Source organism: Musa acuminata, chromosome BXJ2-3, assembly GCF_036884655.1.
Source record: "Musa acuminata AAA Group cultivar baxijiao chromosome BXJ2-3, Cavendish_Baxijiao_AAA, whole genome shotgun sequence".
NCBI lineage: Eukaryota > Viridiplantae > Streptophyta > Magnoliopsida > Zingiberales > Musaceae > Musa > Musa acuminata.
In genome coordinates, this window is record NC_088340.1 from 35,987,382 (window position 1) to 36,013,173 (window position 25,792).

General features: G+C 38.1%; 2 protein-coding genes and 1 long non-coding RNA gene across 3 annotated transcripts; 1 reads left to right on the plus strand and 2 right to left on the minus strand.

Annotated features, from left to right (window-relative positions):
- Positions 1-3,034: 3,034 nt before the first annotated feature.
- Positions 3,035-6,811, minus strand: LOC135607947 (uncharacterized). Its single transcript, XR_010485305.1, has 2 exons — positions 4,351-6,811; positions 3,035-4,222 (listed from the first exon to the last, which is right to left on the minus strand). It is a non-coding gene; the product is annotated as an uncharacterized LOC135607947 (long non-coding RNA).
- A 4,862-nt stretch (positions 6,812-11,673) lies between these two features.
- On the minus strand, positions 11,674-12,738 carry LOC135607948 (protein EXORDIUM-like 2). Its single transcript, XM_065100241.1, has one exon. The coding sequence runs from the start codon at positions 12,701-12,703 to the stop codon at positions 11,789-11,791; it is 915 nt and encodes a 304-aa protein (XP_064956313.1). The 5' UTR covers positions 12,704-12,738; the 3' UTR covers positions 11,674-11,788.
- A 4,830-nt stretch (positions 12,739-17,568) lies between these two features.
- LOC103979283 (serine/threonine-protein phosphatase PP2A-1 catalytic subunit) lies at positions 17,569-25,172 on the plus strand. Its single transcript, XM_009395364.3, has 6 exons — positions 17,569-18,055; positions 20,646-20,760; positions 21,633-21,741; positions 21,832-21,909; positions 23,833-24,024; positions 24,741-25,172. The coding sequence occupies exons 1-6, from the start codon at positions 17,803-17,805 to the stop codon at positions 24,912-24,914; spliced, it is 921 nt and encodes a 306-aa protein (XP_009393639.1). The 5' UTR covers positions 17,569-17,802; the 3' UTR covers positions 24,915-25,172.
- Positions 25,173-25,792: the final 620 nt, after the last annotated feature.

Sequence of the window (25,792 nt, forward strand, 5' to 3'; positions counted from 1 at the left end):
ATAGATTAAGCGACTTCGAACGGATAATTGCATGGAATTTTGTGAAGGTGACTTTGATGAATTTTATAAAAATGAAGGAATTGTTCGGCATCGTATTGTTAGGATGAAACTTTAGCAAAATGGTGTGGCCGAACGTATGAACAGAACACTCTTGGAGAGTGCAAGGTGTATGATCTCAAATGTAGGGTTGACAAAGGAATTTTGGGTAGAGGTGATTAATATAGCCTGTTACGTTGTCAACTGCGCTCCTTTTGCAGCACTTAACTTTAAAACTCCAAAGGAAGTTTGGTTAGGTACTCCTGCTGATAACTCTGATTTAAAAAGTTTTGGATGTCCAGCATACATGTATGTAAATGAAGGAAAATTAGAGCCTCGAGCGAAAAAGTGTATTTTCCTTAAGTATGCTTTTGGGGTGAAAAGATACATATTATGGTGTTCTGATCCCAAATCCTCAAAATTTATAATCAATAGATATGTTACTTTTGATGAATTATCTATGTTATCTTCCAAAGATGAATTTATTAGTTGTACAAATGATAATGCGCAGAAGCAGGTGGAGCTTGAGTTTGGTAGTTTAAATTCTTTTAAGTCGAACTCTTCTACTCAAAGAATCCCGGTAGATGGTCCCGAGTCTACTATCGAAGATAATCTAGAGGAAGAGCAATATTCCATAGCCAAGGATAGACCACGGAGAGATATTCGACCACCACAAAGATATGTAAATTTGGTTGCATATGCTTTGTCTATTATAGAAGAAACAAGGGAAGTTGGTGAACCTACTATATACTTAGATTCAGTTTCTTATGATAATTTCGCTAAGTGGTTGATTGCGAAGAATGAAGAAATTGAATCTCTCAATCAGAATAGAACTTGGGATCTTATGAAGCCGCCTTTGGGTAAGAAAATTCATACGAAGGACAATCTAGCTGATATACTTACGAAGCCTTTTCCGGTTTATAAGTTCAAGTAGTGCTTGGACTTGGTTGATGTTTATTGTTGGTGATTGCCCGTTGGGGCTTTTGTGAAGAAAGTGGAGCAAGTTTTGTTAATTGTTAATGTTAGGACATGCTAAGGTGAAGATTTGTTAGTTTGGCAAGTTCCACATAGTCCCACATCAGGAAAATCAAGTTTGATATCTCATGTTTAAACTATAAATAAGGGTTTGGGTTTTGAAGTCAGATGCACCATAACAAAACCTAATTGTTTGCTTTAGACTTTTCTTATTGAGTAGTTTCGTGTTTTATTGTCTAGGAACATCTTCTTAAGGCATTTGTAATTTTTTCTCTTTTATAGTAATGATTTGTTTCTCCTTCGTCCGTAAATGTAGGTCAATTGATCGAATCATATAAATATGATGTTCTTATTTTTTTTATGCTTTATTATCTTTTTTTATTATCAAATTAACTTTTTTTTATTTTTTTTGGGAGGCATCTGGGGACGAGTTGGGTGATTCCGTACACGTCATGGAGCGTGGTGAAGCATGCACGCAAGCCGCCAAATACTCTGGTAAATGATTGTTGCGACGCCCAAACCTTCCAACTTCAAGAGCTCCAGTGCAGGGAGATCAGCAACAATCTCGAGATCTGATTTACCACTTATACTCAGTTGTTTCACAGAAGGGAAACCTCTGATGGACTTTAGAGCACACACATTGGCCAGATCCAATGTGGTTAAGCAGATTCAACCTGGGGCAATTTGCGAGGACCAATTTTTTTAGGCGATGCGCAGCAAAACCTTCCGCTACCCAATCCCACACTTCCAAGTTAGTCATAATCCAGAGTTGCAGCTGCCTTAGATTCGGAAACAACGGAGAAGAAGAAGAAGAAGAAGGTCGCTTTGAATTCCGTTCCCGTTCATGACCAGTAGCAGCAGCTTCACACCCAAAAAATTCCGGTCCGATGGTGGTCACTGCACGTGCACCTACTATGTGAAGAAACTCCAAACTGGGGAGCTTCCCTAGCGGTGGAAGCAGTGGCCAATGATCGCAGTTAATTAGTTCCAAGCGGCTTATCTTTCGAAGAAGCGAACTGATGCTTGCAGACGCCATCCAGCTGGGGTACCGGAGAAGGAAAAAATTCTGTAACCTGAGCGTTACAAAAGACAGGCTCCTTATGTTGAGAGTTCATTGCAAAGGATGAGTGCTTCACCTGCTTGGCTCTACTCAGCAATGGAGGTACCTAACAAAGCTTGAAGAGTCGGTGATACCATCAGGGTTGCAAATGTGGCCAGTAGGGGATCATTTTGGTGGCTCTTGTAAATGAATAGAATGATCAGAGTAACAATTGAAGAGATCTCTTGACTTAGAAGAAGAAGACTAATGTGGCATTGTCGTTATGGGAGCAATGAGGAAGAAAGGTATGTCATATCCTACTTATCTCTGTTCACTCTCTATCTAAAGATTGGATCCAATGTGTTAGAGGGCCTCAACTGCCTCCACTTTGATTTGGTGCATTTTTCCTTTGTGTTCTTTCAGCTCCAATAAAAAAAAAGGGGGTTTGTCAACGGTGATGAAACACAGGACTCATCACAATCATTTGAAGAAAGTTGCATCTATTTGAAGCCTAATCTGCTTCATCCTTTCCGTCCATTATTGAGAATCACAAGCTTGCAATTTAGTATTATCAATTCAGATGTTGGTCACAATACCACACACAACATAACTGTAAACTAGAACATAATTCATAGCAATAGACTGAATTACCTACCAACCTGTGTATGGAACTTTTCTCTTACTCCAGTCAACAGCATTGTAGTTGTTAAGTAATAAGAATGCACCACACTGATGCATGTAACTCGAGACTGATTCTATATCTCATCTATCAAGACTTCCACTTTGTTTCAGATGATTGATTTCTTCTTAGGCAAAAGAGAAGCAGAATTTTTGTGCTTATGAGTGTTTTGCATTATGCACGTTTCCTTTTGCATTGCTGAAAATAAACTTGGGTATGGTAGGTGATTAATGGGTATCTGTGTTTCCTTGACATTAACATGGATCATGAAGGGAGAAATCATTTCAGTTTCGTCATCTTAGGTATATTCAGAAGAACAAATCAGAAAACTACTTCTTTGTCTAGTACAGCTACATCAGATATTTGACAGGCTCACAGGTCTGCATCTTAGTTCTACAGTAATTCCACAACACATGATCTGTATGTTCCTCAATTTATATAGTTTCATTTCAATTTATATACTACATCAGGAATGTAGTATGAGTCGCAACCAACCTCTCGATCTGCATTTCCGCTCAAAAGTCTCGGACTTTCCATGGTCAGCTCTGTTGGGAATGATTGTGAGTTGCCACTCCAAAACCAGAAGACGTTAAATGGTCGAGACATGAGCAAGAAAGGTAAGTTACCTCAAAGCTCATTGATGTCTTTTTTCATCTTCGTCTTCTTCAGCAGCAGCAGCAAAAGCATCATCATCATCGACTAGGTTTGTCTCGAAGGTGCAGGAACGCTTGATGTAGTTTATATAATTGCCTCGGCCATCTTTGATGGAAAACGTTGGAAAGTGTTTGATCATGGGCCAGTCTGCGCCATTTTGGAGGCATCTGCGAAGGAGTTGGGTGGTTCCGTGTACGTCCAGTCTCTGTAGTGTAGTGAAACATACAGGGCAATCCGCCAACCACTATGGTAAATGATTGATGCAAGATCCAAATGTGCCCAACTTCAAGAGCTCTAGTGCAGGGAGATCAGTATCAATCTCCAGATCTGATTTACCACTTATACTCAGTTCTTTTAGAGAAGGGAAACCTCTGATGCACTTGAGAGCACACACATCGGTCAGATCCAATGTGGTTAAGCAGGTTGCCTGTCAGATCAGGCCTTCCGGTAGAGACTTCAATTTGGGGCAATTTTCGAGGACCAATTTGTCGAGGCGACGCATAGCAAAACCTTCCGCTACCTAATCCCACACTTGCATGTTAGTCATATTCTAGAGTTCCAGCTGCCTTAGTTTCGGAAATAACGAAGGAGGAGAAGGAGAAGAAGAAGAAGAAGAAGGGCGCTTTGAATTCTGTTCCCGTTCATGACCAGTAGCAGCAGCTTCACACCCAAAAAATTCCGGTCCGATGGTGGTCACTGCACGTGCACCTACTATGTGAAGAAACTCCAAACTGGGGAGCTTCCCTAGCGGTGGAAGCAGTGGCCAATGATCGCAGTTAATTAGTTCCAAGCGACTTATCTTTCGAAGAAGCGAACTGATGCTTGCAGACACCATCCAGCTGGGGTACCGGAGAAGGAAAAAATTCAGTAACGTGAGCGTAACAACAGATGATGGTGGATGAAGTGCCACATCCAACACCTTCACGAATCTTTCAATGTAAATGTAGATTCTTCGATTTTTGTTTACCGTTTAAGACGCTCGTATCTCTTCCCGGTTCAGCTTCCAGCCACGCCCTCTCCAACCTGTCAACGGAGAGGTCTCCGAGCTCCTGGAGGCCACATAATGCTTCCAATGGGCACATACCATTACCCGTGTTCACGATGAATCCTTGGAGTTCATTGAGGTGCTTCAACCTTTTTATTCCATATGGAAAGCTCTCCAGCCGTGTACCTCTACAATCGAGTGTCCTTAGATTGACTAGCCTAACTATACCCTGGGGGATATGTCTCAAATTGAAACATCCTTTGAGGATCAAAAACTATAAATTCGTCAGATTACATATGCTTTCTAGAAGCTCCGTTATACGGCTATGAGACACATTCAAATATCTCAAGTGTATCAAATTTCTGATGTAGTGTGGTAGGCTCTCGATTTTTGTGTGCATAAGATGGAGGACCCTTAGTCACACGAAGTTCTTCAAGTACTCATTAATATCCTCCGCATATTGTCTTATCACAGTGTATCTTCAAGTACTCATCAATACCCTTAGCAGCGAGATTTCCTCATCTGTTGTCTTATCACATCATGCCTATGAAAGATCATACTAACCCAAATTTTTCATGATGATTTGATGAACTTAATAACATTTTACCCATCATGTAGGTTTATAACGTCGACGAAAACCTAATGCAAACTTTATTATGTAATAAACATTGTCTATCTAACAAAAAAAAAAGATAAAAATGTTGAATAATTTGTTTGTAGAGCATGGATTGTTTGTCATATGATCGCTAAGATTGTTCTCATCTTTTTAATGGTCCTCCACTTTATTGATGTGGACAAAAGAACATAACTCAAATGTACGACCATTAATGAGAAGACTTAATGTACCATGTCTTGGTAAATATAGTCAAACAATCAGCACATCCGAGTGTTTGTTAGATTACTATCACGTGTCCCTCAAAAATATCAAGCATCCAACACCTAACTAGGAGATGAGGACAAAACTAGACCCCAGTTGTATGATCATTTATGGAAAGACTTGTCAACTATATATGGATGAACATTGCATTTACTCCTTTATCATATTTTTATTGAATGTCACTACAAAATGTAAAGCTTTCAACAAGCAAAGGGTAGGATATTTGTGAATTTTACTTTACCCTTTCTTAAACTTGGTGAAGTATTTAAGTGCTCCAAATGTTTTCTCAAATTCAACATTAATATTTTCTTGTTGTGGTTATCTTGAATATAATTAACATATGCATTTATTTGGCTTAAGAGGGGGTAGATTGATGCGAATATCCATTGTCATCTCAACATTAATGGTTATGAATACCTTTATTCAACCTAAAGAAAGGGACTTAGCTTTTAGTACGTTTTATTTTTTCTAAAAAAAATTGAAGCAATTGAGTAGACATGAACACATAAAACATCTTAAATAATTGTCATTCAAATAGTGGCTAAGAAAGCTAAGGGTTAGGATGCCATCAAATTACTATATGCATTCCTAAACTAATAATTATTTATTTGATAAATTAAAATATTAATTAATTATTTTTGTTGTTTTCGTTTGTGTTTGTGAGAAAATAATAAAATTTAAAAAAATGAATTATGCCTATGATGTTATGTTTTAAACCAGTTGAATACCTGGATTTGAATAAAATTTAATTCATGTTTATTATGAATTATGCCTATGATGTTAACATTAAAAGTCTATTGTTCGCCCCAAAGTCAATTGTCGACTATAAATGTTGAGATGATCCGATTTAATCTAGTCAATGTCGGTGCGGTTTGACATCGACTAGAGCAAGCTTGGGTCAGCTATAGTCTGTCTTGAGCAAGTAGGCACAATGTAAGTCAAACCCAGCATGGGCATGCCAAGTCTGACCTAAAGCAAGCGTTGTCAGGCACTCGAACCAATGTGGGCGGGCATAGGTGTCCGACCCAATACATGGGCCGTATTAATTCGGCTTCTTAAGGGCCGCACTGATCGGGTGAGTTTAAGCGATCGCTTTCCCAACATTGGATTAGCCCTACGCAGGTGACTCTAGCGAGCTCGACTTAATTGGTGATGTGACCCAATTGATCCGACCATTGGTTAGTGGGTCATCCCATGGTCCAACCAACTTGGGGAATTCACACTAGCCAAGCGTCCAACAGCCCGTTTGTGGCTCAGACAATAGCTCGAACACCTCAGCGGCCAAACAAAATCGTCATTCTCGGTTTAGCATCTCGATCCTATCTACAGCGAAAAGGAAGAAGAGACGACGATCCTAACGCGGAAAGAGGTGAAGATTACCTAGGAAGGAGTCGAGGCCGCGGTCGTCCTTCTCGTGGAACTCGCGGCGGGTGGCGTTGGTGTTGGGGGAGCGGGTGACGATGGCGACAGCTGCCACGGGTGGGCGGCTAGGGGAGATGAGAAGCTTCTCCAAGAGCTTGGACGCAGCAGTTCTCCTGGCGGCAAAGAGGGCGAGCATTGTTGCCGTGTGCAGCAAACGGAATCAAGGGAACGAAAAGGCGAGGTAGGGTTTAAATAGAGCAGTTGGGGCTGTGTCATAGTAGCTTCTAGAGAACGGGGAAGGTTCTAGAAGAACCCAATTGGAATCATAGCCAAATTGTTGGAAGTGCTTTCTTCTTGGATTATGTATTAATTACAAAGTATACATCGTATAGTATAATTCAGTTACATAATATAAATTGCATACTATATATTGTAGCTTATGGATTATGCATTACATTTCCTCTCTTTCTTCCTTTTATGAATATAAGAGCAACTATCCAAAACAAGAAAAAAACTTGAGAACATGAAAAACACTTTTACAAACAAATTGTTATTGATGATATATTGACTTGCATTATTAGTTGTTTATGATTGAGCCTAAACTTTAAACAAAAAAAGGTTAATTCAAAAAATCATAATCAAATAGGCCCAAAATAGTAGGATGCAAGTTAAAATGTATGGCATTGGGTTTTTAATAGCATTGGACCGATTTAGGTTCAATCTTCACCCCCAATTTCTTTTCATGAGTGGATTCTATGTTAATTAGCATGATAAAATATATTTCAATAGTTCTCTAAATATAAGCTTAGAATATTGGAAGGAAAGGTCTTACTAATCTGAGTTTATCATACTAATTTTTGTCAAAGGAAAGCATAATATAACCGTATTTATAGTTCGATAACATTTTTACAATTATAGATCATGACTAATTTTTTGATATATAACTTGACATAATGTAAATGATAAAATCCTCACATATATATTAACTTAAGATTTTGTGTCACCAAATAAGAAAAAATATACCAATGGTTGTCTCTTCATCAATATCTAATCTAGATTGTTGATTCTCATCATTAATCTCAACTTTAATCCTAATCATCCATGTTCAAACATTGCACTTAGTGGTCTGCTATGGAAAATTTGTAGTTAAAAGAACTCATGAGAGCTGTTGCCACCTTATTGAAGGATGCATCTCATCAAGTAGCTAATTAACATGCATTTTATTTCAGTAAAATTGTCAGGAAGATGTTAAAGACCTAAGTTTTGTGCAAAAACTCTCTTTTGTTTCTCACACATTGGATGTTGAAATATCATGACATAGTCGATCTCACATCAGGCAGCCATCATCAATTTGGAGTCACCTTCTTCCTGTTCTCTTAGACTTATCTGCTTAATCTTCCAACCTCTCCTGTCATCAACTTGTCACTCATCTAATATTAGTCATGCAAAGCTGAATGCTCCATCAACTTCTGCAATCAAGAATGGTCTAACTTTGTGTGTCAAATCAGTTTGAAAAATCTATTATATTTTGAATCTTTTCTGAAGATGACACACCAACTACTCCTTGGTCTTTGTTCATATCCACAATGGATCAAACATGGTTTTCACAATAATTATATATTCCCAGTCATTGTTTTCCTCTTTCAGGTGATAGAGGATCTATACATATTGGAGGCCATCTGTGTGTCAGTTTTGCTGATAAATGCTGCTTGTCATCAATCTGAGTAGATATAGTGCAATTAAAATGCATACTTTGTGTTGAGAACATGTGGTGAGGCCTATCTGATGCAGACAATATACTTAGAGCTGATCAATATCTTTGACTTATGCTACTTACCATTTAGCCTATTCTAATGAGAAGATTCAGATACACCAAAACACTAATAGTAACTACACTTCTGTTGAACGCTTCATATGAAATTGTCATGTTCAAGCTCAAATTAATAATATTATATCCATTGAGTCTGTATGAAACATTTCAATTATTTTTCCTAGTCTTGCGTGCTGCACCATCAAAGCTTTCATGGCCTGTAAAACTCTAAACACTGTTGATGGAGTTGACATGATGAATATCCAATGAACTGTGTGTCCTGTCACTTGAAATCCGCCAAACCCCATAAATGACATCCGAAAGATTGCAACAGTTGATTGGCCACTTGCATGCGGCCAAGACCATATTATTAACACAAATTGATGATAAGGTCTTCTTCAATGGACTTAGTGACCTGGAGATGGCTCTTGAACAATGAGAGTTCAGCTCTCTTCTCTCATACTGAAAGTAAAGTTAAACAGGGAAAGAAACAGTGCAGTTCTTGAAATGCTGCTCATCACACCATCAAACTTCTGTAGCTCTCCAACAACTTGGAGGGAGACATATATCAGATTAGCTTCAAGTGTAGCATCTGCAAATAGTAGACAATCGATCTCAATTAATGCATCGTTCTTCGCTTTGATGATCTAAATACATGCACAAGATGGCAGCTAGGAGGCTGGTGAAAGAGACTTGGAACAGCTTAGAGGCAAAAGAGAGTCTGGGGACCGAGTACAGCATGAGGGTTAAGGGGAGGGATAAGGAAGACACGGGAGATGGCCGACATGGAGGGAGGATAACGACAGCACAAGGAGCTCGTGCCGCAGACATGGTCAACTGTTGGTATTTGGATGACGTCGGAGGTGAGGGAATCAATGGATCGGCACGCGTGCGAAAGCATGGAAAAGCCTGCCGACACGCCTCGCACGTGGACCAATAAGCTGATGTCATAATATCTATACAGAACGGAAGCAAGAGAGGGAAAAGACATTATTAGGAAAAGAGGGTTTGAATTGAGAACTTACATTACTTATATTCATTTTAATGTCTTTATTCGAAGCTTTTTTTTTAATCTCTTTATAACTCTTAAAATAAATAGAGTTATAAAAGTAATAGCTTTATTTTATACGATTTAATTTATAAAAAAAAAGATAAAAGGATGAATTTAATTTACTATAATTATGTCAATATGAGGTCTATGAAAGATCAATATATACAACTCTTTGTGTTTTCCAAACTCGATTATATTATTACATATTGCATTTGTTTTAGATATAGGGTTTGAATTGAGATTTTACATAACTTGTTTGAATTTTATATAAAGTTTTATTTAAAGATTTTCACATCACTTTATAATTTAAAAAAAGTTGTAAAACATATGAAAATAAGATTATAGCATAATTTTATCTGATTTAACTTGTGCAAAAAAAAAAATTGCATCATTGTCTTCAAAGATAAAAAAAAGGTTGAATTCGATATACGAGATTATGAAAAAAAATTAATCTATATAATCACACCTTTGAATTTAAATATAATAATTGTATTTGGATTTGGTGCTTACCATCACATGCATCTTTTTAGTCTAAGGTTTATTTTCTATCATAATTGCGCTCACAACATTTTTATGCTATTAAAATTATATTACACCAAACAAGTCTCCATCTTGTAGTAAAAATCCTCCATCTTCTCCATGAATCCAAGAAGGCATACATAACTCATGCATCAAACAAACAATTGTTGCTTTCATGACTATGGCAACCAAGACTAGCTATTATATATATACATGTGATCCTTGAACATACAAATGACACACTCTCATCATCACAAAAGATTAGACTACAAAAATGTCATGAGTGTACTCCTCAACTTCTATTTTATCTCACACATGTTCTCACTAGTAATGAGGGTATTCTATCACTACGTAAGAGCATATAGGAAAGTCATTGAACAAGCCATCTCCAAACTCTTAAAAGTATATGCACTTGTCATAATTCTTAAGTGTACATGAGAAACCATATTTAACTGCCTATACCATTATGGAGGGAGGTGTTCAAGATTAGTAGTAGTGATGGTTCTTCTTTTCCTTCACCACAATTCTTTCACTTGATTCATATAAATCCGTTCTTCGTTCTCACCGTATAAAGGAACACATGTGGTGGGCTACATATGCTCAATGAATAAAAATAATTAACATCTTGAACAATGTTTGCTAACCTTTCCGTGTAAGATAATATTTACTAGACTTTTGATGGGTACATTAACAACAATAGTGATTTTAGTAGTTTAGAAAACCACTATCATATATGAGTAATGGCCATGATTTTGATCAATGTTGTATCAGGTTATGTATTTCATGTGTCAAGTTTTATGAGGTATCAGGTTGTGATACCTCCACAATGTTGTATCAGGTTATGATCAATATTGTATCAGGTTATTTCATATATGACTAATTACCACCACAATATTGTATTAGGTTATGACCAATGTTATATGACTATACCACTATCATATATCAAGTTTTTAAGTATTTCATGTGTTTGGTTGAGATTCTTATTGGTTCCTAATATTCATATGGATATGAGAAAAAATATATAACATACCTCTTTTGACGAAAAGGCGAAGTTAAGCTTTCTTCATTTTTTTTTTATTTAGCTCTCATATTATTTCCTCCGTAGAATTATACCTTCATATCACTTTATCTAGATGAATAATTCGTGGACTCCTCCATATAAGATAAATCATATCAATTTTTTAATATTCATATTTAGGTCCATAGCAATAAATTTTTAATATAAATTATTTTAATATAAAAATATTAAATAATCCTTATATTTATAAATAAACTTTTATAAAAAAAAAGAGAAATATTATCTTCTCCCCTCCTTAAAATTTTTTTTTAATCTTTTAAATTTAAGATCAAATTTATCATAGCTCCTTCGACGAAAAGAGAGGATAAGCTTTCTATATTTTGTGATCAAATTTTTCATTGAAGATTGTGTCTATTATAATTTTCACATAAGATTCACTTTTATCACTATTTATGTCATCAAAGAAAAAGTTTGCATTTGCTTCAAGATGTGAATAAGAAAAAGTTTCAAGATGCATATCATTTGCATTTGCTTTCTAATTAGTGACAAGTTGACAACACACAGCTTTCTATAGTAAACATTCCCTCCAGCCAGAGAACCTTTAAAGACCACAATAAATGACACCATTCTTTCTCCTTTTATTAAAGGAGAGCAGCAACCTTATTCCCTACTACAACAATTCTTCATATTAATATGTCACAGCAGGTGGGCCACATGTTAAAAGCAACTCTTTCTATAAACTTAAACGCCCGTACCCGCTTCTGTACTCGCAATCTCTGGCTTTTAGACCAACGTGGAGCACTGGGACGTCGCCGGGTCCCACATCGCGGGCAACAGGTACTTCCTCGCGGCCAAGCCCCAAGCGTTGTAGCTGGCCCCGGTCGCGGGGTCCACCAGGACCTTGCCCGGGTACCCCGGGTAGGCTCCGCTGCCGAACACCCCCGTGCAGGCCGTCACCGCCTCCAGCGGGGCGTCCGCCGGCCCCTGGAAGTAGCCATGGCCGTCGGGGTTCGTGGCGGCACCGGCCAGCAGCGTCGCAAGGTTGATGACGACGCCCTCCATCCCCACGTCGCCGTTGGGGGACACCAGCGGCGGCGTCTGCGGACCGTAGAGCGGCTGGTGGAAGGGCCAGGCGCACTGGCCCGGGCATTGGCTGGCCGAGTCCCCCACCCAGACGAACCCGGCAGATCCGTCGAGCCGCCCGTGCGTCCCGCACCGGCTCGAGCAGAAGCCCTCGACCGCCACGTCCGCCGCGGTGACGACGACGGCGATGGCCCTGGGACCGCTCGCCGCCGCCGCTCTACTAGCCAAGGCGACCACGTCGGGCGAGGAGAGGAGCTTCCCCTTGGAGTAGGACTCGTCGAGGAGCTGCGGGCCGAGGGAGAAGTGCACGGCGGAGCCGCCATAACGGGCGGTGGTGCGCCACCAGCTGGCGGCGGAGGGTGGCTGTGGCGAGGCCCCGGAGGGGGAGAGGGACCGGACGAAGTCGGCAACGATGGACCGCTGGGCGGCTGAGAAGCGGCCATAGAACAGCAAGCTCAACGTGTAGTTGCCTCGGAGGAGGGGGCCATTATGGTACTTGAGGACGAGAGGCGGCTGCTGCACCAGGACAAGCTTCCTTCCTGGTACAGCTGCCGCAGCGCTGTAGGACAAGACCAGGAGCAACGAGAAGAGGAGCAAGGTGGGGGAGGCGGCCATCGTGCTGTGCTGGCTAATGGGTTGAGGACGGAGCTGCAAGGGAGGGAGATATATAATGTCGGGGAGCAATGAAGCCAGCTGTGGGTGGCGAGGTCAGGTGAGGTGACTGGAAGCGGCCAAATCAATGGTGGTGGGGCTGGTGGACTTTGACCGATGCCGTGCGTTGGTTTGCTTACTCCATGTTACAACGAGAGTTAGAAGAAGAGTTCCTCATGTCAATTCTTTCAGGTGTTCTAAGATCATGTTCAATGAGAATGAACATGAGATAATCAAATGACGTCAAACCTATAGATAATTTTTGCATGTCTTCTACTGGAATAGACATGTTGATTGTGGTGAAGTTGGTGATATTTAGATCAATCTGAAGAATAATTGACATTAATTGTTATGCTCTCAACTTAAACGAAATAGTCTATAGATTTGTTTTCTCAGTCTTAATTATGCTGTCACATGTCGAGTCCTCAAATATAAAACCGTGAGAGCAAATCGACTGCACGAGTTACTTGTGATACTTGTGGGCAAAAAGAAGTGGCAGCTTTCTTGTCTGTTGATCTGTGCTCCACAGAGTGGCTTCTATTAATTTGGTTAAAGCTTCCTTTATCTGACTGTGAACAGTAATTGTTTTAGTGGAAGCTCTGCAGGAGGAAAGAGCAATAGATGTGAAGAACGTGACACGAAGTAAAGTTGACTGAATTGAGTGATGAGGTCGACCGGTGGAGACCGGAGACGATAAAGCCGGCGGTTCCGGCGGCAGCCTTCGCCGCCACAGTGGAGCAGAGTCTACTCAGCAAGTCTACCTCTGTTTCCAAAAGGCCGCACATGGATCTCATGTCACTTGACTTCGATGACTCTCTCCTTCTTTGCTCATATGACAATTTGGCATCACTTGAGATACATTTGTATTTTGTTTTTTTTTTAACTCCGTTTTAGTATAATGTGGAGTAAGATTTTGTTTTGGAATAATTCTTTAGGAAAATTCCTTTTTTTCTTTTTTTTTTGTCCTGTATAGTGGTTTTTCTCTACTCAAAAAGTCATTTTTTGTAATTTGATTGTTGTTTTGGTATCATTAAAAATTACTCTAATATATTTATAAAAAGAAGAAAAGTGGTTTTTTAAAAGAAGTTATTTTTTTTATCGAGAAAAGATTTTAAGTTTTCTTTATTAGATATAATAATAATAATAATAATAATTAAACAGGCCACGATTATGACTCTTTGAATCTTATTTCTAGCACTGGTTTCGGTTCAGTCAAATCATAACTTAAACTTGGTTATTTAATTTTGACTCGCTAGAATTTTTTGTCCATATGATTATTATATTATGTTAGAAACTAAATAATAATAAGTATAAATCAAACTTAAAAATTAAGCTAATCAAATTATGAGATATATTTTTTTTTTGTCCATATGGTTATTATATTATATTAGAAACCAAATAATAATAAGTCTAAATTAAACTTAAAAATTAAGCTAATCAAATTATGAACATATATAAAGTGATCATTCTCTTTCAATCCAAAAGCTTAAATTTTCTTTTTGGTTGATGTCATTTTAATTCACAATTTAGCTAGCACTCATGGGATGAGCATCGCAATTCGTGTCAACACGAAGCATGTCTCCATCATCATCGGTGCTATTGATTCACCTAATATCCTAATCTTAATCAACCGTGGAATATAAGGACTAAAACATGGTGATGTCCTACGGAGCATCACTTTCCGCATGGTTATCATCATCAACATTGACCTTTCCCTACATAATTATTGTAAATAAGTAGTGTTTGTGGCTCACTTATGGGAAGCACAAACTGCAGCTACCTCTTCCCCACCAACCTCCAACACAAGGAATCAGAAGTCCTCTCGTTTGATCATTGTTAGAAATCAAATTTGATTCTTTCGATTGTGGGCTAAATCTAATATATGCTTAATCTTTCACCACAGATATTAATGTCAATATAATCTCATGAATTGGATCACAAAATTAACCATCTCATTTGGTAGATTGAAGGCCAACACACTTCATGATGAGGCGCATCGTAATCACTAGTAGCTCCATAGCATGATAGAGCACCCTAACATTTATAGGGCCCATATGATCTTTTGTAATTCTTTGAATTAAAGTTTATAAATATTTTACGTCTTAGTCTAATAATATATGTTTTTGGAATTTATTGATCCTCCAATCATATGATGAATTCGAATCCTACATTATTTTTATCCTAATTGATGCATTACATGAGGGAAAAATCTTCCATTAGGCACGATAAGGATTTGCAAGTGGACCCATTGTATTTGATGCAAGTTTGGAAGGAAATGAAATATCGATATGATGGCTAAACTTATGTTCCTCTTAATTTATTTCTTTGTTTTTTCTTCACATATCCATGTTAATCATTATTAAACATTAATCTTAAAAGAAAAATCCAAGAGAAAGAGTTTATATATGAAGTGAACTATTATTATTCTTCTTTCTCACACAAATAGTCTCTTAATATTATCATAAGATATTCTAAGATTAATAATCTTTGAAGAATTTGATTGGAGAACCCAAACGAATTAATCATGTTTTCTCTGTCATCACAATTGTTTCATTTTCGGAGTACAATACAAGACTTGAAAATCGATTTCAATGTACAAAAAATCGATTGTTCGATGGAGATTTATAATGACTTTAAGGATGGAGATTATACAAAGCGAACTAGTCAAAGTCACTATATATATATATATATATATATATATATATATATGATATATTGATATCAAAATAATTGATCAAAAGCTTAAAACTGTTAATTTGCGAGCTAATATTTGAATTTAAAACTCAGTTCTTTATCTAATTATTTTTTTCTTATTTCAATATCTGTCTCATACATAATAATTTTTTGACATCTCATTTTAAAGTGATATAATTGCCTTCCCATTGTTCTGATGATATTTTTTATATCTACATTCTAAATCCATTGATCCATCTTCATTCTGTCAAGTAAAGGTTTGTGTATCACCTTGCTTAACCTAATTTATGTTTCTTATTATTGCTCACTTCTCTCACCTTAGTTACTTATATTAGCATACCATGATGAAAGATGGTGGGCCTCAACAATCTACAGATGAGAGAGGACTAAAAAATTATGCATTAATTAAATTCCTGTTTTTTATAATATTACTTCAATTACTAACTCCAAATCTTTTGAGATTTTGGTAATAGAATGGCATAATATTATAACAACAACAAAGTAGGAAAGTTGTAAGCAAGATTTATAAAGAATCATATAATGTTTATTTTTTATTTATATTTTTATAAAAAATCTTTTTTAAAGTCTTCTTCTATTTCTCCTCTGATATGTGATGATTACATTTTGTTGTAAGTCTTCTAAGCAAATTTCCAATGATATGATAAAATTTTGAATAGTTCAATCTCATCTATTGGACTTGGGGAACAAAGATCTATTTCTGATTAATCCAAGCAAAAAAAGCAGAAAACAATGAAAATGAAAAAAAGAGTAACATAAGACCTTTTTGAAGCTTGTAAAAATGGAAGTGTTGTATTAAAATAGGAAAGGCGATGAGGTCGTCTTCTTTATCTTAACGATGCGTGCATGGGGAAGTCTTCTGATCTCACTCCGTGACGAGGTTTACGTGCATGGGAAACAAAGCCAGGAAGTGTGTAAAGTAAGTTAGGCTCGTCTAAGGAAGCAGTCACAGTATCCGTGCCACTTAGGTTTAGATGGGGAGGTCTCCTTGCAGTGATGATGATGGCGGTAGGAAGGGTTACCGGACGCCTGAAGAAGACCAGAAGATACATTCAGAGCCATGTCCATGGCAGCTGGAGATCTCTCTCCTCTCTCTATTAATCTATCTACCTATCTATAGATCTAATGACTCCTGTAGAACTTAATAGACGCGGCTAAGATAGAAGAACTACTTGAGGCCAAATCTCTCCAGAGGAGAAGCAAAGCATTCTCAATCCCCATTCCATCCTATGCAACAAGTATTTATCCATATTTCTCAATCCCATCACACTGAATTCCACTAACATCCATCTTCATGTAGCCTAGATGTTTTCTACCCGTCGGTGGTGGTCAGCTTCAACGACGAAGCTGCTGTCTGGCTTCACCGGTGTTAATGACTGTAACACCCACCAGCCGATGGCCGACTTCCTCGCCACTCTCCCGCGGCTACTCGCTTGTTCGAATCCCCATTACGAGCTCGTCCAAAGCCATGCTATGGCGAGTAGCTCCAACTCCAGTGCCTTTGCCGCCATCACCAACAATGATCCATGGATGAATTCTCAGGCGATTAACTGACCATAAATAGCTTCCAAATGGCCAGAATTTTGTTTCCAATGTCAGACTAATGATTTAAGGACAGACTACCTAATTTTCTAGATATATTTGTTCCAAAATCCAAATAATACCCATCCTTTTCTGATTTGAGCAGGTTGGACAGAGGAACACAGACTTACCATCAGCACTGTTAGTTGACTGGAAGATTTCCCGAGCACGAATCTTAAAAACGATGGTCACGTGCCACGCGTCGGAGAGGTACATATACTTCTCCGCGGGTCAGAATAGGCCCACCAATTTACTTCCCCCACTCCAATTTTACGTCCACAATCTTCAACGCAGTCTGAGAGATATAAATGCGTGATATAAAACATATGATTTCTCATCACCCGTGTCGTCTCGGCAGGAAACGCGTAATTCACGCCAATTAGACGATGTCGGCCCCACAATGTTTTGCTGATGTCATTGAGTTCCCTGGCATCACCGTGGGGTTGGAATCGTCTTCCCTGACTCGGGCGAGACAGACTTGCTCTGCTCTGCGTAAATAAAAAAAGAAAAACAAATAATAGAATAAAAAGAAGGGAACGGAGTCTGCGAGGAATGACGCAAGCAAAGGCGACTCCGGATCGACTCCTACCTCTCCCCCTTTCCCTCGTTTCCTCCTCTTCCTAACCCTAACCCTTGTTTTGAAGCTTCGATCCGCCTGATCCTCGCGTGCCGGAGGTACGCCGTCGCCGACTCTCCGCCCGAATTCCGGTCGCCCAGATCGGCTCCCGTCGCACGCAGATCGGACGGACCGGAGGTCGGCGGAGTGGAAGATGCCGTCGTACGTGGACCTGGACCGCCAGATCGAGCAGCTCAGGGAATGCAAGTTCTTGTCGGAGGCGGAGGTGAAGGCCCTCTGCGACCAGGCGCGGGCGATCCTCGTCGAGGAGTGGAACGTGCAGCCGGTGAGGTGTCCCGTCACGGTCTGTGGCGACATCCATGGGCAGTTCTACGATCTCGTCGAGCTCTTCAAGATCGGCGGCGAGGCGCCCGATACCAATTACCTCTTTATGGGGGACTATGTCGGTCAGTCTCTAGGGCATGGCATTCTAAAGAAGGGATCTTTCGCTTCGTTTGTGTTACTTTGGTGGCTTGTTATCCCGTTGTTTGTCTGATTTGATTTCGCTTCCTGGTTGGTTGATGATTCCTTTTGTGCCTTAAATTCACAACTGTTCTCCCCTTGCAGTTTTATGGTGCTCACAAGTAGATCATTTTCGCGTACGGAAGAGATTTATATTCGTGTTCTGCCCATGAGAGTTGAGATTATGTGGTACAAGTTTTAGCTGGCTGGGTGACAACCTTTCTATATTTATTGACGGATAATTATTCGAGCACCCAAATATAATTCGGAAAGCTTTCCGTAAAAGAGTATATACTTGGCATCATAATGAATGACATCGTTCGTTGACAATATGTATTTCCGACAGTCACACCGGAAAAGTCCTTTACTTGCTATGCCAGGCACTTGGACTTAGCAACTCTTCACATGTCACAACACATCCTAGTTGGCTTTTTGCAAGTTATACAGTCTTAATTCTGAAAATTTTACTTGGATGAAAGGCATATCACTTGATGGCAGTGGCTGACAACTGAAAGTATATAGCGCACATGTTGTTTTACTACTGAGCAGGTTTTTTTTTGTCATATGGGGGTGAAAGTATAGTATGGATTACAGTAAACTGTAGCTTCGGATGAAGTTTCCTTTCTGATGCTTGATTTCATTGGTATAAAAATAGTCAGTATATTTGGGACAAAAACTACTCAAAGATCTTGTGAAATTCAACAGTTAAAGTATGTGCTAACAGAGTCTTTTTAGATTTGCATTTAAGAGAGATAAAATATTTTTCATAAAAATAATGGGTAGGTGGCTTCTCCTTGAATGTTATTGGAATTGCATCATCATCATATTTCACAATGGTTTTAAGAATAGGCTCACAGTGTTGTGTGATTTACAGAAAGAACTTCAGAAAGGAAGACAAAGCTCAAAATATGAATGTGCTTTGGTGGATATGTAAATTAGGAACTAAAGGGCGAGCTAGAATGGTTGACCTTACTACTTGCTTGTGTTACATGATACTAGTGGCGTTTTACAACTTTTGGATACAAGCTCTGAGGTTTTTGGATTTCAGTTGGATTAATTGAAATGAATTTAAGCTGGTTTGAACTTAACTGCTTGAATTAGCTTGTGGGGTTTGAGAACAAATTTTCTCGCTCTTGAATTTGTTTAAGCTTAGTTGGAAGCAATTAGCTTCTGGCATGCTGCTTTGTGAGCAAGATTTGTTCTGGTTATAGTTCATTTGCAGTCCCATGTGCAAAGAAGATATAAGGAGCTTATCATCCGACAAGGAGCTTGAGTAACATGAAGGTCAAGAAAGTGGAATGAGTAGGTCTAAGAACACCCTGAATGGTAGAATTTGGAAAGTTTGGCATGGAAGATGTTAACAATTGATGAAAGAAGCATTAATTGAAAATAAAAAAAATCCCAAACAGCTATGTGAGATAGTTCTCCCAATTCTGGTTGTTTTGTGGACATGCAACCCCATGATAAACTGAAATCGTTATAGGTTTTGGGTTCTATTAATGTTCAATCTCCTGTGAGACACTTGGTCCACCTTATTTTACATGAATCAAGCTTGTTTAAACTGAGGGGGAAGATATGACTTCCGCCTGTTCAATATATGAAAAATTAGTTTCTATCATGCTGCTTTGCAAGCAAGATTTGTTATGTTGTTCATCCATGATATAACTTAAATCTTCATAAGCTTTGGGTTATATTGATGTTCAATCTCCTATAAGATTCTTGGTCTACCTTATTTTACCCAAATTAAGCTGGTTCGTGCTCTATTGACATCTATGTTTTGTAGGCATAACAAATAACCATAATAACCACAAGCATCCTGATAAAATAATACCATGATCATGAAGTGTATGGCAAAATTCAAAAGTTTGAAAAGAGTGCTCAAGTCCAAATATTCAAATTTGTCAAAAACTTGATGTAACAGGTAAGTAACTCTCAACAATTGTAATGAATAAATGCATTTGAATTCTTTTGTTTATTCTATAAAGCTCCTTCCGAAGTCCAAACATTCTTGTGTTCTGCTTGAAAAACATAACGTAGTAGACTAGCATCCTCACCATTGTACTAGATTAACTTCTTTGCCATGAATAATTTTGAAAGAAGGTTCACTTCAGTATGTGCAAGTCATATAAGATTAAGTTCTATCTTATACGCGAATGAGTGGAATTTTAGGTATGATCGTTTGTATTCTATATGTCCATTTACACGATTTACTTTCCCTCCACCTACAGCTTGCCTTGGTTGTGTTTTGCTGCAGCAAGGATTATGACGTTTCTCTTCCCGAGCTTTTGCTTTCCTGTTCCTTTATATGTTCTCAACACAGTGTGATATACTGCTACTTAGCTAGATATTCAATCTTTGTTTTTGTTGATAAATTCAGTAATTTTTAGGAGATTTTGATTTTCATTTGTGTGCTGTTGTCCAAAATCCAAATTACATTATTGGGTTTGGACTTGCTGTATTTTTTTTCCTTTTTTGTGCCTGTCTTTAGATACTCCAAAGGTCTTTTCTTTCTTTTAACTAATATGTTTCGTGCAGATCGTGGCTATTACTCTGTTGAGACAGTCACACTTTTAGTAGCCTTGAAAGTTCGTTACAGAGATAGAATTACAATCCTTAGAGGAAATCACGAGAGCCGGCAAATAACTCAAGTGTAAGTGGCTATTTTTCTTTTCACGTTCAATTATGGTCATTATGCTTTACAGCATTTAGTTCATATGACGAAATTGGTGGCGTTTGGTTTTCTTTTATAATAGAAGACTGAATTTGTAGTTGATATTGTGATATTTTTTGTCTAGCATGATCTTGTTTATGATTCATTGCCAATTAAAAATTATTATTTAAGATTTATTTTTGTTATATGGGCAATGGTTAATTGAGTACTGGATAATCCTGGTGTTGTAGTCAATAGACCTTCTTACCAGCAATCGTTGCCATTCAATATACCAATATCTTACATGTTTCTAGGCAGACTAACGAGTACCTATCAAATGTATGACATGATTCCCTGATGATCAGTATTTCAATCACATTTTCAAGTGTGTGTCAGCATCCCCTTGGCACACTGCCCCTTGGCACACTCTGAGACCCCATACCAAGACTAATCAATATGCACCGATTTGGACATCTAATGACAATAGTTCATACTTACCACAACCAGCTACTGCTTGATAATAGGGTTTGTCCTTTCTTATACAGCAACTGGTGTTTGCCACTAGTAAGCATCGTGAAACACTAAATAGAGAACTATAAGTATCGGCCTAGGTCAAAGTACATGAGTCTATCAATCAATACCTAGTTTAATTAACTAAAAGAAAATATATTGGAATACAGTGAATTCTGTCCTGGCCGATCCAGTGCATGCTGGATGTGCCATTCAAAGTGTTTTTAGGCTCTTGGATCCTTTTACTATACAAAAAATGACTTTAGTTTGACATCCAATTGTCAGTAGTTGGATAAATTTCTTGATATTTGAGATTTATTAACACCTATTACGAGTTCATCTGTCATGGGATTTGGTTTCAGGTATGGCTTTTATGATGAATGCTTGAGAAAGTATGGAAATGCAAATGTGTGGAAGCATTTTACTGATCTGTTTGATTATCTGCCTCTTACAGCTCTTATCGAGAGCCAGGTCTAGTTTCCTACTCTTGTTTCCTCGAATTTTGAATTACTAATTTAGCCATTTTCAATTTCTTATAAGCAGACTTTTTTCCTGTCATAGATATTCTGTTTGCACGGTGGCCTGTCTCCATCGCTGGATACACTAGATAATATCCGTGATCTAAATCGTATACAGGAGGTATGTATTAATTTATATTATTGCTTTGTCTATACATCTATGTTGTGTAGCAATCAATGCCTCAGATTATGTCAACTATTTAGACCATCACTAGAAGGATAGATTACTACACTGCACAAGGGCAGCCCCGTACATGAGGTTCCTCCAATGTAACGTCTAAAGAGGATCAATGTTCAGTCTTACCCTGCAAGAAGATGATTAGTGCATTCCATATGTACTGCCATTTCAAGTTTTCGGAGACATAATATAGTCTTACTCCCATCCAAATAGAATTGTTGTTTACATGAGTTGAACATGTAATACAAGTTCTAATGGAGGAACACTTATGGAACAAAAACTCATCCAGTCTCATGAAAAGTGCATTTGAGGTGTGCCTATGTTCAAGGCGAGGTGAGGCAAGAGAGCCCTGTGGTCTTCAATTAAGCATGCTTGAGGCTTGCACCTCATGCGCCTTACCAGAGTCTGAAGACAGCCATGATAGTCTGCCGTTTATTTTGCAGGCACAGCTGGCTGTGTTTCTTTAAGTTTCTGTGCTATCTTTTCATTAAATTCATAGTCTGTCTTATTATGCATGTCTCATTTTTATTGAGGTGTGTGTCACACATTGCGCCTCATTCCTAGGCTTTAGAAGATCTATCATCTTTATCATCTTAGGCCTTTGATTACTTTGTGCTGACCCTCAAACTTTGTATTCATCATCAAAATAATTTTTTGCTAGAACTTAGCCGGCTCTCCTTTTATGATACAACAATAAGAGGTCTCAAGAGTTAGAGGTTGTATCTTGTTGTGACAATCTTTTCGTTAATGTCGGATGTTCCAATTGTAGTTCTATTTGGTGAATGGAACTGTAACATTTCTGACTTTCATTTGTAAGTTAGAACTAAATCAACCGGATGGCATTATACTATGTTCATTATCCAGGCCCATAAATAGCAAATATTTTCTGCTTTTATTAAAATTTTGATATACTGGTCCTTGGTTTAATTTTTTGCTCTTAAACTTTTCTCTCAATTTCTTAATCCAGTCAGTAGTCACTTCCTTTTGAACAAATTTTCTGGTTGGTCCATATGATATTTAAAGTTATTATATATGCTTCATGGTTCACACAAATCCAAATTGGAACTCTGTTCAAGTAATCGATATATTTTTAATAGGTTGTTTGCTTTTCACATGCTGGAAATGGATAACTAACCCAACTGGCTGGAATCTAGATACTCTAGATATTATAGAAATAAATATTCAAACTGATCCAAAAAGCGAGGCAGAATGCAGGATTACTCTACATACACTTTCTGCCAGTGCTGAGCTGGATCAATGAGATGGGAATACATCGAAACCCAGTACCGTCTGATAAAATCCTGACCATGCTCTATCAAGTTTGTTCTCTCATGACTAATCCATCGAAATGATTTGGAATTAAGCAACATGAGATCCAATTTCTCATGATCCAGCTGGTACTTGATTCAGTAGTGGTTTGTCTTCATCATAATATCGATTTTGTGCATGTGGGTTAATTCTAGAACACATAATAATTATGTTAGTAAAAGTGATGGGTGATATCATTGTGAGATTAGCTCAGACATCAACAAGATGTTCTGAAGCAATAGCTTGTACATTTAGCTGTGAGTTGCAGGGTGATCATAATAAATTATGTCCATCAGAAATATCTCAACAACTTAATTTTTTCTTCGTTTATTATGCAATTGTGATTTGGCAATTTTTTAAAAGTTATTCCTTATATTCTTCTCCTAAGTATTTGTTATGTTATTTGTGTTTCTGGCATATAAGATGCTTTACATGGTTTCCATATTAAAAATAAAAACGTACCCAGTGCATGAGGCTCCTCCAATGCAAGGTCTGAGGATCAATGTATGCAGTCTTACCTTTCCATATACAATAACTTAAATGTTTATTCTTGTATAGGTTCCACATGAAGGTCCTATGTGTGATTTGCTCTGGTCCGATCCTGATGATCGATGTGGATGGGGTATATCGCCGAGGGGAGCAGGATACACATTTGGACAAGACATTGCCCAGCAATTTAATCATAATAATGGTCTGACTCTTATTGCAAGAGCCCATCAACTTGTTATGGAGGGTTTTAATTGGTGCCAGGTGGGTTGAAATGTCAGTTAAATATCTGGTCAATTTGTAGATTTCTGATACCTAATGGTTGCCATAAAGTGCATTTCTTAAAGATTGATGTTATCACACCAACTGCAGGATTAACATGTGATAGACAAATGAGCAGTTTGGTAAATAAGTCGTAGAATCACGAAACAGAAATGGTCATATAAGGAATGCTGGAAAAATAAGATTAAACTCAAAAGCATAGTTATTCTCCAACTTTCATGTGATACTTCAAATTTCTATCTTGTGATATCTACTCCTTGTTTAGCATCTTGTTCAAGCTTTAAAGCTAGGATAGCCAGATTTCAGGGCTGTATGTTTTCCATGTATGATAATTATGAGGCATTTGTGGTAACTTTGGATATCTTCTCCTTGATCATTTCGTTTAGTGTCTTCCTGATGCTTATCAAACTACAATACTAAGGCTAGGCAGACTGAATGTGTCGATGTATGATAATACTGTAGCATGTTTGTTGTAACTTTGCCTTTGCCTATACAATTAATTTGTTGCATTTTCCTAAAGGAAAAGATTTTAGTGTAATCTTGGATTTGTGCATCATAGCTCATGCATTTCTTAAATTATAGGAAGATGTTCAGCACATTTGCAAAGATTCTCTGCCATAGAGCATAGTACTATTGATTGAATATTTAGAAGTCGCAACTTGATTCATAGATTTTGTATAATTTTGTCATGGCTGCAGGAAAGAAACGTTGTCACAGTATTTAGCGCGCCAAACTACTGTTACCGGTGTGGTAATATGGCAGCTATATTAGAGATTGGGGAGAACATGGATCAGAACTTCCTTCAGTTTGATCCAGCACCACGACAAATTGAACCTGATACAACTCGCAAAACTCCCGACTACTTTTTGTAGTCTTGACGGCCCAAAACTATGTTTATCCACCTTCATGTTTGTTCTGTAGATGTCCTAGAAACGAGTTTCTGGTAAGTTGGAGAGACCACCATGATTACCATTTTTTCGTTTGGGAAGTTAATAGTTACTGCCGGTGGTGGTGGTGCTAGTTCTAGAGGACGACGGACTGTCAGGGGGGCGTGCAGCGTGCAATGCTGCTGTATCTGAAACTGAATGCAGAAGCAGCAATAAGAAGCAAGATCATCTTGTTTTTATGCACGATCTCTCTTCATTTTTGAGACTCATGCCATGATTACCACCAGCTGTTTCACTAGAAGTTCTCCGGTCTATCGTAGTTATTGACAACCTCATCATATTACATGTCTGAAAATTTGAAGCAGTGCTGACAGAATGCCCTGTGCTCGTCGGATGTTCTGTGGGTTGCGTTCTATGAAATCAACTCTTCATGAATAGTTGGGTGGACATAAATTTTCTTCAGCGGACTTGTATGGGAATAATGCGGTATCATATAGTTGTGGCATTTTAGGTGTCATTTATTGATCTTCAATTAAAATATTAAACTTGGGTTAAAAAAGTGTTTGTTTGTGGTCAGATGAGCGGAGAGACTGTTTCTTGAGACCAAATCAAGTTAATTTGTTTGTACTTTTATTTAACACAAGAGTTCATCGATTAAATCATTTAGCATAAAAAAGAAGTCAATCGCTTACCGTTGGAGGAGATGCAAGGCTTTTGTAACAAAAGGCCACTTCACATGGAGTCTCCATTTGAAAGACTCCCCTTGAACACCTCACTTAAATCTCTCACAATCCTTACTGGTAAAGCACCATATATGTCTAATGTTAACAATGCCTGCGTTACGTGGTTACACTGTCTCCTCA